General features: G+C 45.5%; 1 protein-coding gene across 1 annotated transcript in view; it reads right to left on the bottom strand.

Moving 5' to 3' along the window:
• The window catches only part of TSPAN2 (tetraspanin 2), a 457360-nt gene that overhangs the window by 28388 nt on the left and 414598 nt on the right, over window positions 1–14374 (bottom strand). The window contains exon 5 of the mRNA XM_069633565.1: window positions 8415–8513. Within this exon, the coding sequence (XP_069489666.1) occupies window positions 8415–8513 (99 nt within the window). The remainder of the gene's footprint in view (window positions 1–8414; window positions 8514–14374) is intronic.

Here is a 14374-nt window from a genome sequence, read left to right as displayed (position 1 = left end):
GTTGCAACCCTCAGTCGTTTTCACTAAACTCGACCTTTGGGGGCTTACAATTTGGTTCACATCAGGCATGATGATGAATGGAAAACCTCTTTGAGTATCCCATCATGCCTTTAGGCCCCCGCAACATTTCAGTACTTAGTACTCAGTACTCAGTAAGACCAGGCTATACTTAATTGCTTTGTTCTAGTATATCCTGGATGACATCTTGATCTTCTCCGGATCTCATGAAAAACACATCCAGCATGTGCACATCATTCTACAGAGACTATACGCCAAATTAGAAAAATGCATGTTCCATTCCTTTTCTCCTCACTCGAGTTCTTGGGATTCATCCTTTGCCCATAGGGGGTTAAATTGAATGATGCCAAAGTATGAGCAGTGCTGGATTGGCAAGTGCCCACCACCATTAAGGCCCTATAATAATTCTTGGGCTTTGCCAATTTCTATAGGCGGTTTATCGCCTCATTTTCGGAAATAGTGGTTGCACTGACTCACCTCACCAGTCCTTCTGTCCCATTTCTGTCCCATTTGTCTGGAACACAGAAAGACAAGCGGCATTCCGGTCTCTGAAGGATGCCTTTACTTCATCCCTGGTACTGCCCATCCAGACTCTTCCCTGACATATATCATGGAAACCGATGCCTCAGCCGTCAATATCGGTGCCATTCTTTCACAAAAGTGTCCCACCACGCACCGCCTACATCTGGTGACTTATTTCTCCAGGACCCTATCATATGTGAAATGAATTATACAATCACGAAGAGGGAGATGTTGGTGATCAGAGCCACCTTCAAGGAGTGGCAACCCCATGTATTAGGTGCTCGACATCCAGTAATGGTCTAGTCGGAATTTCCAGACTCTGATCACCACAAATTGCAGGCTAGTTCACGTGCAACCAGATATGTTGGCATTTGTTTTTTGTCATGTTCGATTTGTGATTACTTATTGCCCTGGTCCTTTACATGGCAGAGCGGATGTGCTAACTAGGATTGGGGGGGACCTGGATGTATTCCTTGTGAAAACCCTATTACTGCCAACAAATTCAGTGGTCTGTGTTTGTTCAGTCTCTTTCTATTTACTGGACAATATTCGGCATTGTGTGAAAGATCATCCATCTGACATCAGTTCCCAAAATGCACAACTTGTCGAGGGTTTACCATACATACATGATCACTTAAACATCCCAGAGGACGCATCTCTTGGCACTCAAATGGTCCCACAATGCCAAATTAGTTACCCACCCGGATCCACAGAAGGTCCTAAACTACTACCAAGGTGGTGTTGGTGGCCCCATATGAAAAGAGGAGTAACGGATTACATACTGAAATGATCTGTGTGCACACAGTGTAAAACCATCCCGGGAAAGCCAATGGGTTTGCCAATGCCAATTCTTCTTAAGCCTTGGTGCATAGTCTCCATGTACTTGGTAGTGGAAATGCCACCAGTACAAAGAATGACCACCATTCTGGTGGTGGTTGATGTCTTCACAAAAATGGGACGCTTTATCCCCTGCCAGGGATTACACATGGCCTCTGCACTGGCTACCTTGTTTTTTGCCCATGTTGTCCAGTTCTTTGGTCTGCCTTCCATCCTTGTCACGTACCGGGGATCTCAATTCACGTCACGCTTTTGGTTGGCTCTGACCGGTTCTCTGGGTGTCGATGCATGCTTTTCCTCATCATAGCATCCCCAAACAGTCGGACAAACTGAGAGAACCAATGCCACCATGGAACAGTACATGCGATGCTTCGAACCAGTCAGACACTCTAAAAGTGTTGGGGCGGCTGAATTCGCTTAGAATAATTCTCAACACACTATGGTTGGTTGTCCTCCTATCTTTGCCCTGTACGGTCAACATCCCCAGATCCTGCCACACATGTTGTCTAATCCTGTGCACGTGCCGGCTGGCAATGCCGTGGTACACTCGTCATCCAAATACGTACGGTGGTGGCCCAACATTTTCTCAAAGCCCAGGACAGTAACAAATGACAGGCCGATAAGCACCGACGACCGGCCCCTTCTTAGCCTGGGGATAATGTCTCGTTAGCTACTAAGTATCTGCACATCTCAGGGAAACACAAGCTTCTTCCATGGTATGTTGGTCCGTATCTTATTAACAAATGTATCAATCTGGCCGCTTTCCGCATCAACGAACCTCCGAACTGGCATGTACATCTTGTTTTGAACATCGCCCTGATGAAGCCTTTTGTGGATGGCACCAGTTTGCCTGCTAAACCCGCTCCCATTATTGTGCATGGGGACGACGAGTATGAGGTACATGCCATTCTTGACACCCGGGTTACGAGGGGGATTCACTATTATCTGATTGACTGGAAGAGTTACGGTCTGGAGGATAGGACCGGGAAAGCCGCTGCACATTTGCATGCTTCTTGATTTCTACGAGTATTTCGTACCTATTTGCATGCTTCTCTGGGACGGGGTCCTTTGGGGAGGGGTACTGTCATGGGCCGCTCACCCTGCACAAACCCCTCGTTCCTTCCATGCTAAACTACCCCGAAAGTGGCATTTGCTGTAGTGTTTAGGGCATTGAACGGGATGCCGTTTGCCCCAAACTACCGGTCCCAGGAATACCAGAACTTCACTCACGTGATGTGTCACGTGTTCTGGCCGCCGACGCAACCCTGAAGCTGCCAGTACTTTAGCAATGGGAACCTTCCGGGGGTGCTCCATAACCATTGCATTCCGTAAGCAGCCTTCTGTGGTGTTTTGCTCTGTGTTTGTTTGTATTACTGGTTTCCTGACCACACTGGCTTCCACTTCCCTGGACTTTGCCTTTGCTCTGCCCTTGTCTGTTTCTGGCGCATCAATCCCTTTGACTGATCACCCGGCTCCCCATTAACTCGGCTCTGCTGCTCGGACTGCCTTCTCTCTTCCTGGTTGGCGGAGACTGCCTTGCTTCGCTTGTCTTGGATTCTCCACTCATCTGCCTCAAGGATCTTCAGTATATATTTTAGTTTATAATACATATTAGGAGCTTTGAATGCATGTGTGCATTTTAGCAAATACGAAGGTGGGTAAGGATGGCCAAGTCCGAACTAGCTACCCATATCGAGCTGGCACGTGGAATGGGGGCGACTTAGATTCAAAGTGGGCACAAAAGCAGGCACATTACAAGTTTTAGGGGTGTTGGCTAGAGTTTATAATGTAATGTTTTTTTTTGTCTGTACACAAGAAAAAAACGGCACGCAGGTTTTCTTGCAGGAATCGAAAACCATAATTAAATTCTCTCAAAATATAATTGCAGGTAAATTCTGTGAGTAAATATAGAGAACAAAACAGGGTGACAGAAAAAAGCGTACGCTATCCCAGTCCCTATTTGTAGCAAAGGAGCCGAAGGCCAGGGCCGTTGAACCATAGATTTTTAATGATACAGGTGGAGTGAGATATATATAACATAACAAAACCCGAGAAGGAAATTGAGAAAAAGCTTCAGGTAGTAGTTTGTGTGGGCATGTGAGGGCAGAAATAAACCCCCTCTGTGTAACAGTCACACTACTCTGCTCTGTGCAACTTTAATGGGTTTCAATTAATCATGGCTATCATTGCCATTAGAGGCTACCTTCAGTCCTGAGAGCTACTCGCCTCCCTTTGACTGTTTCACTCGGGGTTTCCCTGCCTCTTGCTGAAGCTCCTTTTTCCGCCTCACCTACAGTGCAATGCTCTTATACCGCTGTGTTGATACTGTTCTTAAACTACAACAGTGGCGGAGCCCGGGGGGACAGGGGGATTTTTGGCAGATGTACCGCTGGTGGAATTACCTCATTCTGAGTTTAGAGGTGCAGTAAAAAAGTAGTGGTAATTCCATTATCACTAGTTTTTTGGCAGTAACAGAATTACTGCCACATTTACCGGACCTCTGAATGCCGGGTTTGAAGGAAAAGTGGAGAATTCACTTCCAGAAAATGGCTGGAGGTGAATCCTCCACTTCATCTCCAAAAATTGAGTGATTTATCCAGTGCTTTAAATGGCCAGTTCTACCCAGCCCTCAGTACCTGCACTTCTCAACGTCTGGAAGAGAGTACCGGCACTCAACTATGTGGTGAGCTGAAAATGAAAGCTTTTCATTTCACTTTATCGCAACTTAAAGGACTAAGCTTCTGCAGCCTTTGCTGAGGAAAGCGGCACCCTCTCCCTCATCCTCTCTCCACCACCCACAGTGCCCATAATGTCTTCTTCAGGACCCACCCTGCAGAACAAAAGGAGGGACAAACAGGCAGAGACTGAGCTCCAGCACATTAGGCTCAGAACACTGTTTCGCAAAGTGGGCTTAGCCTGTTACCATTGGTGTCCTTTGGTGGAGGAGGGATTGATTTGGAGAGCCTGGGGAATTACTTTTTAAACATGTTTCTTTGTTATTAGAGGTGCCTATTCTAATATGTAAATGTTTAACTAATTGGGCCTCATTACGACCCAGGCGGTAAGTTACCGCCTGGGCCGTGACTTTACCACCATGGCGTAAACTACGTTTACGCCATGGTGGTTGGCGGACTTACCGCCCCATTCCGACCTTGGCGGGGCGGTAAGTCCCCAATCCCCATTTACCCTTCCCCATTCCCATTTTTGCCCCATAGGGCATAATGGGAGTGGGGAAGGCGTTAATTACGCCACCGTAAATTACGGTGGCGTAATTAACTCCATGGTCCCTTAGCGCCATGGATTTTAACACCTGCTAAAAGCAGGTGTTAAATCCGCCATGGCGCTAAGGGACCTCGTACTCAGGCGGTAAGGGTCGGCGCTGTTTACGCTGCCGTAAACCCCTTACCGCCTGGGTCGTAATGAGGCCCATTGTAGTTGCGATGGAAAGTTTTCGACTGAAAACTCGGACTCATCTCCAGTTACCTATCACATTTCTTATTATACAATAAAAGCGAGCAATACTAAAACTCCCATTTTAAAGCTTGGTTCACTGCTGTGATATCTGATAGCTTGATACGCAAAAATGAAAATCTGATTTTAAAAGGATATTCAAATTTTCTCAACACAATGCATAACAACAAACTGGAAGTTTGTGTGAAAGTATCCCAGATAAAACACTTTACCAAAGTGTGTGATCGTTGGCTCATAATTTGACCTCACTGGGCATTGCCTGCTAACAACAGGGTGTGTCTAAAAGAGACCTGTACCCAAGATGCCGTGCCGAAACCGCCATCATCAAAATCATTGTGCCGGAATGTCCGGCTTTGTAGCTTGGTGAGTACCTGCACTTCTTTGTTTCCCATTTAAAGCACCGTATTTATCACTGAAGAACTACCGCTCAAGGTTATTCTGCGAAAATCCCCATTAGTCAAAAAATTGGGATTTACGCTGCCTTGTCACTGGCGGTAAGCCCCCAGAATGTGTGCAAAAGTAATGGTAACCTATTTTGGCGGTAACTTTGTTGATTTATCGCCGAATTACTGACAAACATGTAATGAGGACAGTGGTGCCCTGTTCTTTATTGTTTGGTGAGCTCTGTGTTATACCACTGTGTTTTTGGGCATCAGCTCTGTAGAGGGTGTTGGCTGTGTTGAATAAAAAGGCATCTAACGCCTATGGATTTAACAGCCCTGGTGCTCTTCCATTGGTTGAGCTGTGGATCTTCTGAAAAGTGCCTCTGCAAACTTTTTTCATGTTTATTAATGCTTTCTGGGACAGTATCAATGGCACAGAAAATGATCTGGGACCAGTAGCGTCACTAGGAGAGGGGTAGGGGGGACGAGGGGGCTACAGCCTCAACTCTTTCGGTTGTTGCCCCAGATGTATCCGCACCTCCGTCTGTCTCCTCACAGCCTACCAGATCCAACATCTCCTACAGCACCCTAACAATCATGAACCCACTACACTACTTTATCACAAACCTGCTCATTACACAATCGCTCACTCCCAAGCCTATCATGGTCAGAAATACAAGCAAAATCACACTAGATTGTCTCTACCCTGCACGACTTGCCTCACTTTCCAAGCACAACCACACCAACACCATGCCACACAACATTTCCACCCTCTACCAGACCTGCCTGCAACTTACATTAGACTCCCATGCTCCACTCATTGGAAAAACCCTGAAACCCCACAAACCAGCCAACATTTGGTTTGATGAAGAACTCATCAACTTTGTGACAAAAGAGGCCTCGAACACTTGTACAAATAGAACCCCACCTCTCCCAATGGCAAATCCTCAACCACACCCTCAAAAATGTACAAAACAGCAGTCGTGGAACACAAAACAAATTCTTGCAATATCCATCGCCAGCTCCAACACCAAAGAGCTCTTATCTATACTCAGAAAACTGAAATCGCCTGCCTCGAATGCCCAAACCGCCAAAGCTGACAAAACATGGGGCACAGTCATTCAAAATGCACAGACTAACAAAATTGACTCTCGCCTAACCAAAATAATTGCCAAAAGAGACTCCCTTGCAACCAAACCACCCCCAGCTAGCAAAATCGACCGCAGATAACCTGTCCTCCTGCCTGACACTCCACCATTCAAGTTCACCAAAGTTTCTCAAGAACAGGTGCAATCCACCATCCTCGCCCTAAAACCTACTAATTGTAAAGGCGACAACTGTCACGCACACTTAGTTAAACTATGTGCCCACACTCTCACACCCATTATCACAGACTTCATTAACGCATCCTTCTTCACCAACCTTGTTCCAGCAAACATCAAAGGGGCATGGATCACCGCCCTCCTCAAGAAACCCACACTCGACCCACTCATTCCTACCAACTATTGACCTATTACCACAGTCTCCTTCCTTTCGAAGATGATAGATTGTCTAGTATACTCACAAATCCAATCCTTACTTGAGCTCAACCACCTCCTTGGCTCTAGGCAATCAGGTTTCCATCTCAAACACAGCACAGAAACCGCCCTCCTGGACCTAAAAAAACAGATAGACAGCATACGCGATTCTGGAAATCTAAGTATTCTAATGCTTCTAGACTTATCTGCGGCATTCAACCTAGTTGACCACGAAAAAACTATGCCAAAACCTTGCCCGCAATTTTCACTTCTCACCAGAAACCGCCTCCTGGATCCAGTCCTTCCTATCTGACCGCACGACCAGAGTCTTCATCGGCGAAGAGGTAGCCAACCCCATCCCTGTGCCACACAGAGTCCCCCAAGACTCCTGCCTCTCACCCACACTGTACAATACGAATACCAAACCCCTCTTTGATTTCTTGGGATCAATGGATATCATTTACACAAACTTTGCTGATGACACCCAAGTCCTCACCCCCATCACTTGACATTACACGGAGGACACCACCACAATCAACCAAGTATTCAGCACCATTCAAAACTGGATGGCTACACACAGCCTAGTCTAAATGATGATAAAACGGAGTTCCTCATTGTGGGTTCACACTCTTGACTAAAAACACTTGACAGTAGCTACTCTTCAAATTTCACTGATGGCATAACAATCCCAGTCCTGAAACAGGTGAAAACCCTTGGACTCTACCTGGATGCCGAACTGTCAATGTCCAGACAAATTAACGCGCTATCTTCCTCCACGGCCTAGACCGCCAGACTCATATCCCTGAGTAGACAATTCCTATCACCTGATAACTGCCTGACACTTGCATGTGCGCTAATCCTTTCCAAACGGGACTATTGCAATGCGCTCCTTCTGGGCACATCAGCTTCTCACCTATCCAAACTGCAGCTTCTACAAAACAAAGCCCTACGAGATGCTCTTGGACTAAAACGTAGCGCCCACATCTCTGCCAGCAGACGCAATGCCCACTGGTTGCCCATCAAAGCTTGGATTGTTTTTAAAACACTTACCCTGGTTTACAACTGTATCTATGAAGAAGCTCCGTCTTACCTCAATGACTCGATCACTCGGAAAATACGTAGGGGCGCCCTAAGATCCAGCGCCAGTCTCTCTCTTGTCACTCCCCGTTACAAAAGTAAAAGAGCAGGAGGCTCTAGCTTTGCGGTTTCTCCCTACCCTCCTCCATGAGAAATTAACACTCCTACAACAAATTTTAAAAGTTTGCCAAAACCTGGCCTTTTGATAAATACGATTAACCATATTTTGCTGTTACTGTTTCACTGTATGACTACTCGCTGATTCACCTACTGTCTGTAACAATGCTGTGATACCCTTGGGTTTACACAAATAAATAAATAAATCCATAAAAAAAAAAAAAAAATAGAAGATCAGGGGCTCGCCCCAAGTCCCGACAGTCCCAACATTAGCTTAGCCCCAGATCTTTTCCAGACCTAGCAACACCCCTCCCTCGGGCAATTAGAAAATGTGAATACATTCAAAAAAGAAAAGTACTTTTCGGCTACATACTGCTGGTTTATATTGAGTGTTTACAATTGCTGGAAAAAAAGCGAAAAAACATGGCAGCTGAATGGTGAGAAAACAGGTTGCAGGATGTAGAATACTTACAATTTTGTGAAATACGATTAGTGTCTCATTACTTCCTTGTATTCCCTTCTTATTCTCTTCGTAGGCGATCCTGTACATGTCCTGAAACTCCTCCACGGCCTGTGAAATGAAGAAAACCATTAAAAAATGTTCAAGTTATTTCCATGGCCTTCCTTCTGCTAGTTAAACTTCGCGGGCAACCTGCATTCTGAATGCAGTAGCGCACCCGTGTGGCTAATGTAACGCAGTGCAGTTTATTGAACACCATTAGCTCCAATGGATATGAGAACTGTGCCAAATTCGAGCATTGCCTAGTGCAAATAAATAATCCAATTGGTAATTGGTTAAAATCACGTGCATGCGTACACAGTCATGTAAGTCGCAGGCAGGTGAAATCCGATGTTTTCGATTTGCCTATGATATGATATGATATGGCATTTATAACGCGCCTATACACAAGTGCCTATGGAAGAGTATGCGGTTTGCCGTAAATATGAGCAGAATCCAGCGTGGGTGATCCCTGCCAAATGTGGGTGAGTTGAGAAGTATGATATGTGCAGTCAGGTCAACCCTCTCCCTAGCCCAAGCCACAATTCCTAGTAGAGCTTCCCCACCCCATGAACTCATCTATTGGCTAGCGTTAGCAACCCAGTTACTTTGCAGATTTTTCAGGCATATATTGGACTCAGATTCGTAAAGGAATGCAGGAGCAGAATGAGAGCCAAAACGATTCAAATATTAATAATTTGTGTTCTACATAGGATACTTAGCTATGAAGAAATTGGGCTTGCTAGAATGTTGCTTATGGGCTTTCCCCTTTTGTAATGGCTTGGCAGGTGCAGAATGATGGTCTGGAGAGTTTCACAGAGCAATGCCAGAGGTAAAGATTATAGCTTTCATGCCCTGCCAGGAGGGTAGACATGGCTGGGAACGGGCCGACACCCAAGCTAAGGTGGGCCCGAGCTATGGGCCGTTGCCGGCCATGTCCGACCTCTAGGATGCATGGAACGCGGGCTGAGATCAGCAGTTTCAAAGGAACTTGATTGGCTGCTTGCACTGCCATGGGTGCTAATAAAAGTTATATGTCAAAATGAGAAAATACAACAAAAAATACAAATGTTTACATTTCATTTTTTACATGTTTTACATTTTCAAACAGGAAAATGTCGAATTTCTGTAGCCAAACATAGTGGCCACAGGAAAGAAAACAAGCACTGACAAAGCCTCCAGTTTTGGCTTTTATTTAGGCACAGGCTAAGTATTTTCCAGCCACAACCAGATGCTTGGATAGCAAAAATTGCATGTCCAGAGTAGAACAACAAATGATCATTCTGACATAAAGTTCCATTAGGGGTCTAAATGAGGCCATAGAGTGCACATCTATACAAGTCAGGCCTTTATAGACACATACACATCATTGATAAGCAATCAGGCACATTGTTTGGAACAATGATACAGAGAAATTGGCTAGATGTGGTACAAATTAAAAACTGAGCCTGTAGATAAAAACATTGGGTAGATTCAACTCTGGACAAGTTTTAGATTGTGCTTGTTTTATTTTATTTGTGTTTGATTGGTCATTTATATAGCACCTATACACTTAACAATCATTTCAAAGCTCTCCACCACAGGGAGGGTGACTAGTTAAACACAAAATTGACATTCTTAATAGGCATTGGAACATTCAGAATGGGCAAGTGCTATGCATTTAGTAGTACAACATAGGACAAGGATGATACGAACTGTAACAACATATGACATAATTATTGCACGTGCCCGACGGTCGTTTCAATAATGCAAGAGCTATACATGAAGAAGGGGTGAGATAGAGGGGGGCAGCGTAAAATGAACAGAGCAAAATAAATGCAAGAGACACAAGTAGGAGAGGAGGGAGGTGAGAGGAGTAGTAGGGATAGGCACGCTGGGGACACCCAGAACGAAAAGAGGCTGCAGATGTAAGAAACATCAAAACGAAAAAGTGGCTCCAGATGTAAAATCACAGGTAATCGAAATTAGGTGAGCTGCCTACTCACAAGTAAATCTGCAGGAGTGCCTGAAGCTCTGGTGGACCAGGCGCAAAGCGTCACGGTCAGCCCCAAGTCCAGGTGACTTTGTCAAGATGTATTCGGTGGTGGTGTTAAAAGGGGGCAGGGGTCATCCGATCCAGCCAGGCCTGGATGGGAACAGACAGGGGCCTTAGATTGTGGGCCTTGGAGGCAGGCCTGCATTCACTTGCCAGCTCGCCTGATTTGTTGTGAAGACGGTAGAGGACCCAATCACAGACAAGCAGGGACAGGGCCAGGCCCACCTGAGTTACTGGCATCGGCCATCATGGAGAGGAGGCTGGGTACAAAGAAGAATGGGTTCTGCAACACTGGCGTGCAGCTGCAGCTGGGCGCTGCTGTACAAATAATAGTGGACATATTCTTTCATTTTGTTAAAAAAAAACAGAGATGTTGAAGAAAGAGGAAAGATTCATACAAGCATCCAGTGTGCTGCATGTCCAGGCCCCATAATAGCCCAACAGGGTTTACCTTCTGTGCTGTAGTGGGAGGGCTGGTCCACAGGCTTCTAGGCCGCCAGGTGGGAGAGGAGCCCCTTCATGTATCAGTGACATCGGGGAGTGGGAGGGGGGAGAGTAGACACACAAAGGGCCTAGATCGTGGGCCTTGGAGGCAGGCCATTATTCGCTTGTCGGCTCACCTAATTGGTTGTGAAGAAGGTGGAGGGCCTAATCACGGACGAGCAGACACAGGGCCAGGTGCACCGGAGTTTCTGGAAATGGCATCGTCCATCATGGAGAAGGGGCCGGGTACAAAGAAGAATGTTGCTCTGCAACACACGCATGCAGCTGCAGCTGGACGCTGCTGTACAAATAGTGGTGGACATATTCTTTAATTTCGTAATAAAAAACAGAGATGTTGAAGAAAGAGGAAAGATTCATACAAGTGCCCAGTGCGCTGCATGTCCAGGCCCCATATTAGCCCAAATAGGGCTTACCTTCTGTGCTGACGTGGGAGGGCTGGTGCACAGGCCTCCAGGCAGCGAGGTGGGAGAGGAGCCCCTTCGTGCATCAGGGACATCGGGGAATGGGGCACATTTGAGAGCATTGAGAGCATTTTGTAGTTGCTGTCTTTATCGGTAAAAAACCCCAGCAGATATTAGATTCATGTTTAATAGCACCCCGGGCAGGGGAAGCAGCCAATCAGGTTCCAGGCACCGCGGGCTGAAACTGCTGATCTTAGCGTGCATTCCATGGAACCTCGAGGCTGATTCGCCTGACCCGCAGCTCCATCTTCCCCCCACCCTCTCCCAACCTTTATTTTTCAGTTTCCCCCACCTTACCTCTTTTCTTCACTGGTGGCAGCGGACCCTCTGCCTCCGCTGCCACGCTGCTGCGAATGCTCCGTGGCCATCATTGGAAATGGAAGAGGGGCTCCACATCTATGATGGCCATCTTGCCACAGTATTTTCATTCAATGAATTTTAATACCCCGGGTTTCCAGATTTGAAACCCGGGCTGCTAATAGCCTTAAGACCCTCTCTGGCAGGCCGTATCGGGTCTTATCGTCCCTGGGAGCCTTGTTAAAAGCCCTCAGCGAACTTGGCCCTTTAGTACTTAAAAAGAGTTCCTGCATCAAGCATTTCTTAAATAAAGTGGCAGAACGAGTTTTCCTTTCTTAGTGACTTCATTGTAACATTGGATATTAGACGTCTTTGTATCAGCATTTCATTTGAGGCTTTGTAGGGTCAGAATTGTACAATTTGACAACAGTGTCTACTAAAGATGATGTAACTTCATTCCTAACAGGAGTTCTTTTAAATTTGAGAATTAACTCAAGTCATGGAAACAAGGAAGTGTTATTGGATTTCATATGACTACATCATATGCAAACTCATACATGCCTGTATACGTGTAAAATACATCTTAAATAATTATAATAATATGTTTTCATTTCGTAAAAATAAATACATAAAATTATGTTTTCTCATATGGGTTATAGTGAACAGAAATTGTGTGTCTTCTATAATTGCATAAATGTCCAGTTGGAGAACTAGAATGTCCTTTAGTAAAACCATCATCAATGTTTAAGTGCATGTTTACGTAAAAGAGTGGACATGAAGACCTTACGATACACTCAGATTATTAAACCTCACTTCTTAGCTCACAAAAGATGCCATTAGTATTCTGCAGTAAGCTTGAATTAGGAGAGGGATGCGAAGACGTGGTTCAACAAATGTTTTATTGATGCAAGTAAAGAATAACCTTCTTTATTCCCTATCGCTACAATGAATTCCTTATGCTCAAATCAATGAACAGGTGCTTGTCAGCGTGCCATAACATCTGTAAAGTCAGTCCAAAACCTAAACTGTCCTATCGCTATCCTATGCTAAAAAGAAAAGAAGCCAGAACATAATCTGGGTTGATGCTTTTCTCTGGGTTGCTCCACCCAGGGATCTCTAAGGGGGGGAGAGGGGTGGTTCCTGACCCCTACCCACTGGTGGATGAAGTTTCTGAAGACTCTGAAGTATGGTCTCTTCTCGATGAGCTTTGAGTCTCTGAAAGTTCAAAGGAAACAGTATTTTCAAAATAAACAAAATGTTACAAACAAGTTTATTCAACAAGGCCTCTGCTAGATATCTGTGTTTGTCCCGTCTCTGGGGATATTGAAGTCTGTCTTTTCGGTCTTGGAAAGGCAACTTACAAGAATGCTGATCTCTGAAGTTTCCTGAATGTTCTGGGTCTCCAATAGGTGGTGGGCTTCTCCAGCCCCACTCATGTTAGTTCCTCTTTGAAACATGCTCATCTATCGCCCTGGCTGTTCCTTTATTAATACCTCGTGGGTTACGGCCGTCAGTGGCCCTTGTGGTTTCTTGGTTCAGCTCTCGTAGGTTGTATACTTCTCTTTACTTGCCCTCTGGTAGACCATGGGCTTCTTCAGCCCAGTTTGTGGAGGTTTTTCAGAGACCACGTGCATTTCCTTCCCCTTTAGGTCGCTGGTTTGCCCTTCCTGGGATACAGTCTTCCTGACCCTTGCAGTTCGTTGGTTAGCTTCTCTGAGGATATGGATGTCTGCAGCGCTCCTGGTTTTGCGGTTTGCCCGTCGTGGATGATAAACGTCTCTCGACTCTTTGGTTCCTCTTTTGGTCCCTCTTGTACTATGAGCTCATCTGGCCTCAGCAGATTCTTGACTTGTCCCTCACGGGCAAATTAATTGCGCTTTTTTAGAGTATTTAAGTTAGATTTCTGTACATGAGAGTTAGGTTTTATTTGTTTGTCACTTCAGTCTTGTGTCTTGTTACGCATGGGTGTTGCGTATTTCATAATTTGTTATATATGAAGACATCCAATAGTATGTGATTGCGCTTTGCAAGACAATATGAATCAGACCAAAAATGTGAAAAACTATTGAACAAATATTTGATTAATTCAAAATATGAAAAGTGTAGCAAAATAATTTGTTCTATTTCAGCTGTAAAATAAGATTCTATTTTTCTTTGAAACAGATACATATTATTAATTCAAGTAATACAGGATTTGTTTTTTGATAGGACTATTCTTGTGTTTTCTCTTTGATGTCCCCATTTCCTGCCATTGTACCGGCTTGCTCCCTTCGGTCATAATATTCATGTGGCCTCAGCAGATTCTTGACTTGTTCCTTGTAAGATATGGGCCGGTCTCACCCCTTCTGTTCCTCAGTCTGCCCTTCTCAGGCTATGGGTGCTTCTAGTCCCAGTAGTTCTTGGGTTTGGTGCTCCTGGGTTGCAGCCTGGGTTAGTTTCCCGTGGGGGAATTGGGGCCTTAGTGTCTACAGACACTACTTGCCTTCGCTGGGGGTGGGGTCAGTGCTCCCTGCCTCAGCAGGCCTGTGGTGCTTGGGGACTCCACCTTTGTCCGATCTCTGTCATCCTTCACCCACCGCGGCAAACGTCTTGCACAGGACTCCTGCCTTGCGGGCTCCACTGTGTTGAGGAGCATC

This window comes from Ambystoma mexicanum, chromosome 13 (genome assembly GCF_040938575.1).
Source record: "Ambystoma mexicanum isolate Mex_15411 chromosome 13, UKY_AmexF1_1, whole genome shotgun sequence".
NCBI lineage: Eukaryota > Metazoa > Chordata > Amphibia > Caudata > Ambystomatidae > Ambystoma > Ambystoma mexicanum.
This window is presented reverse-complemented; position numbering and strand designations above follow the sequence as displayed.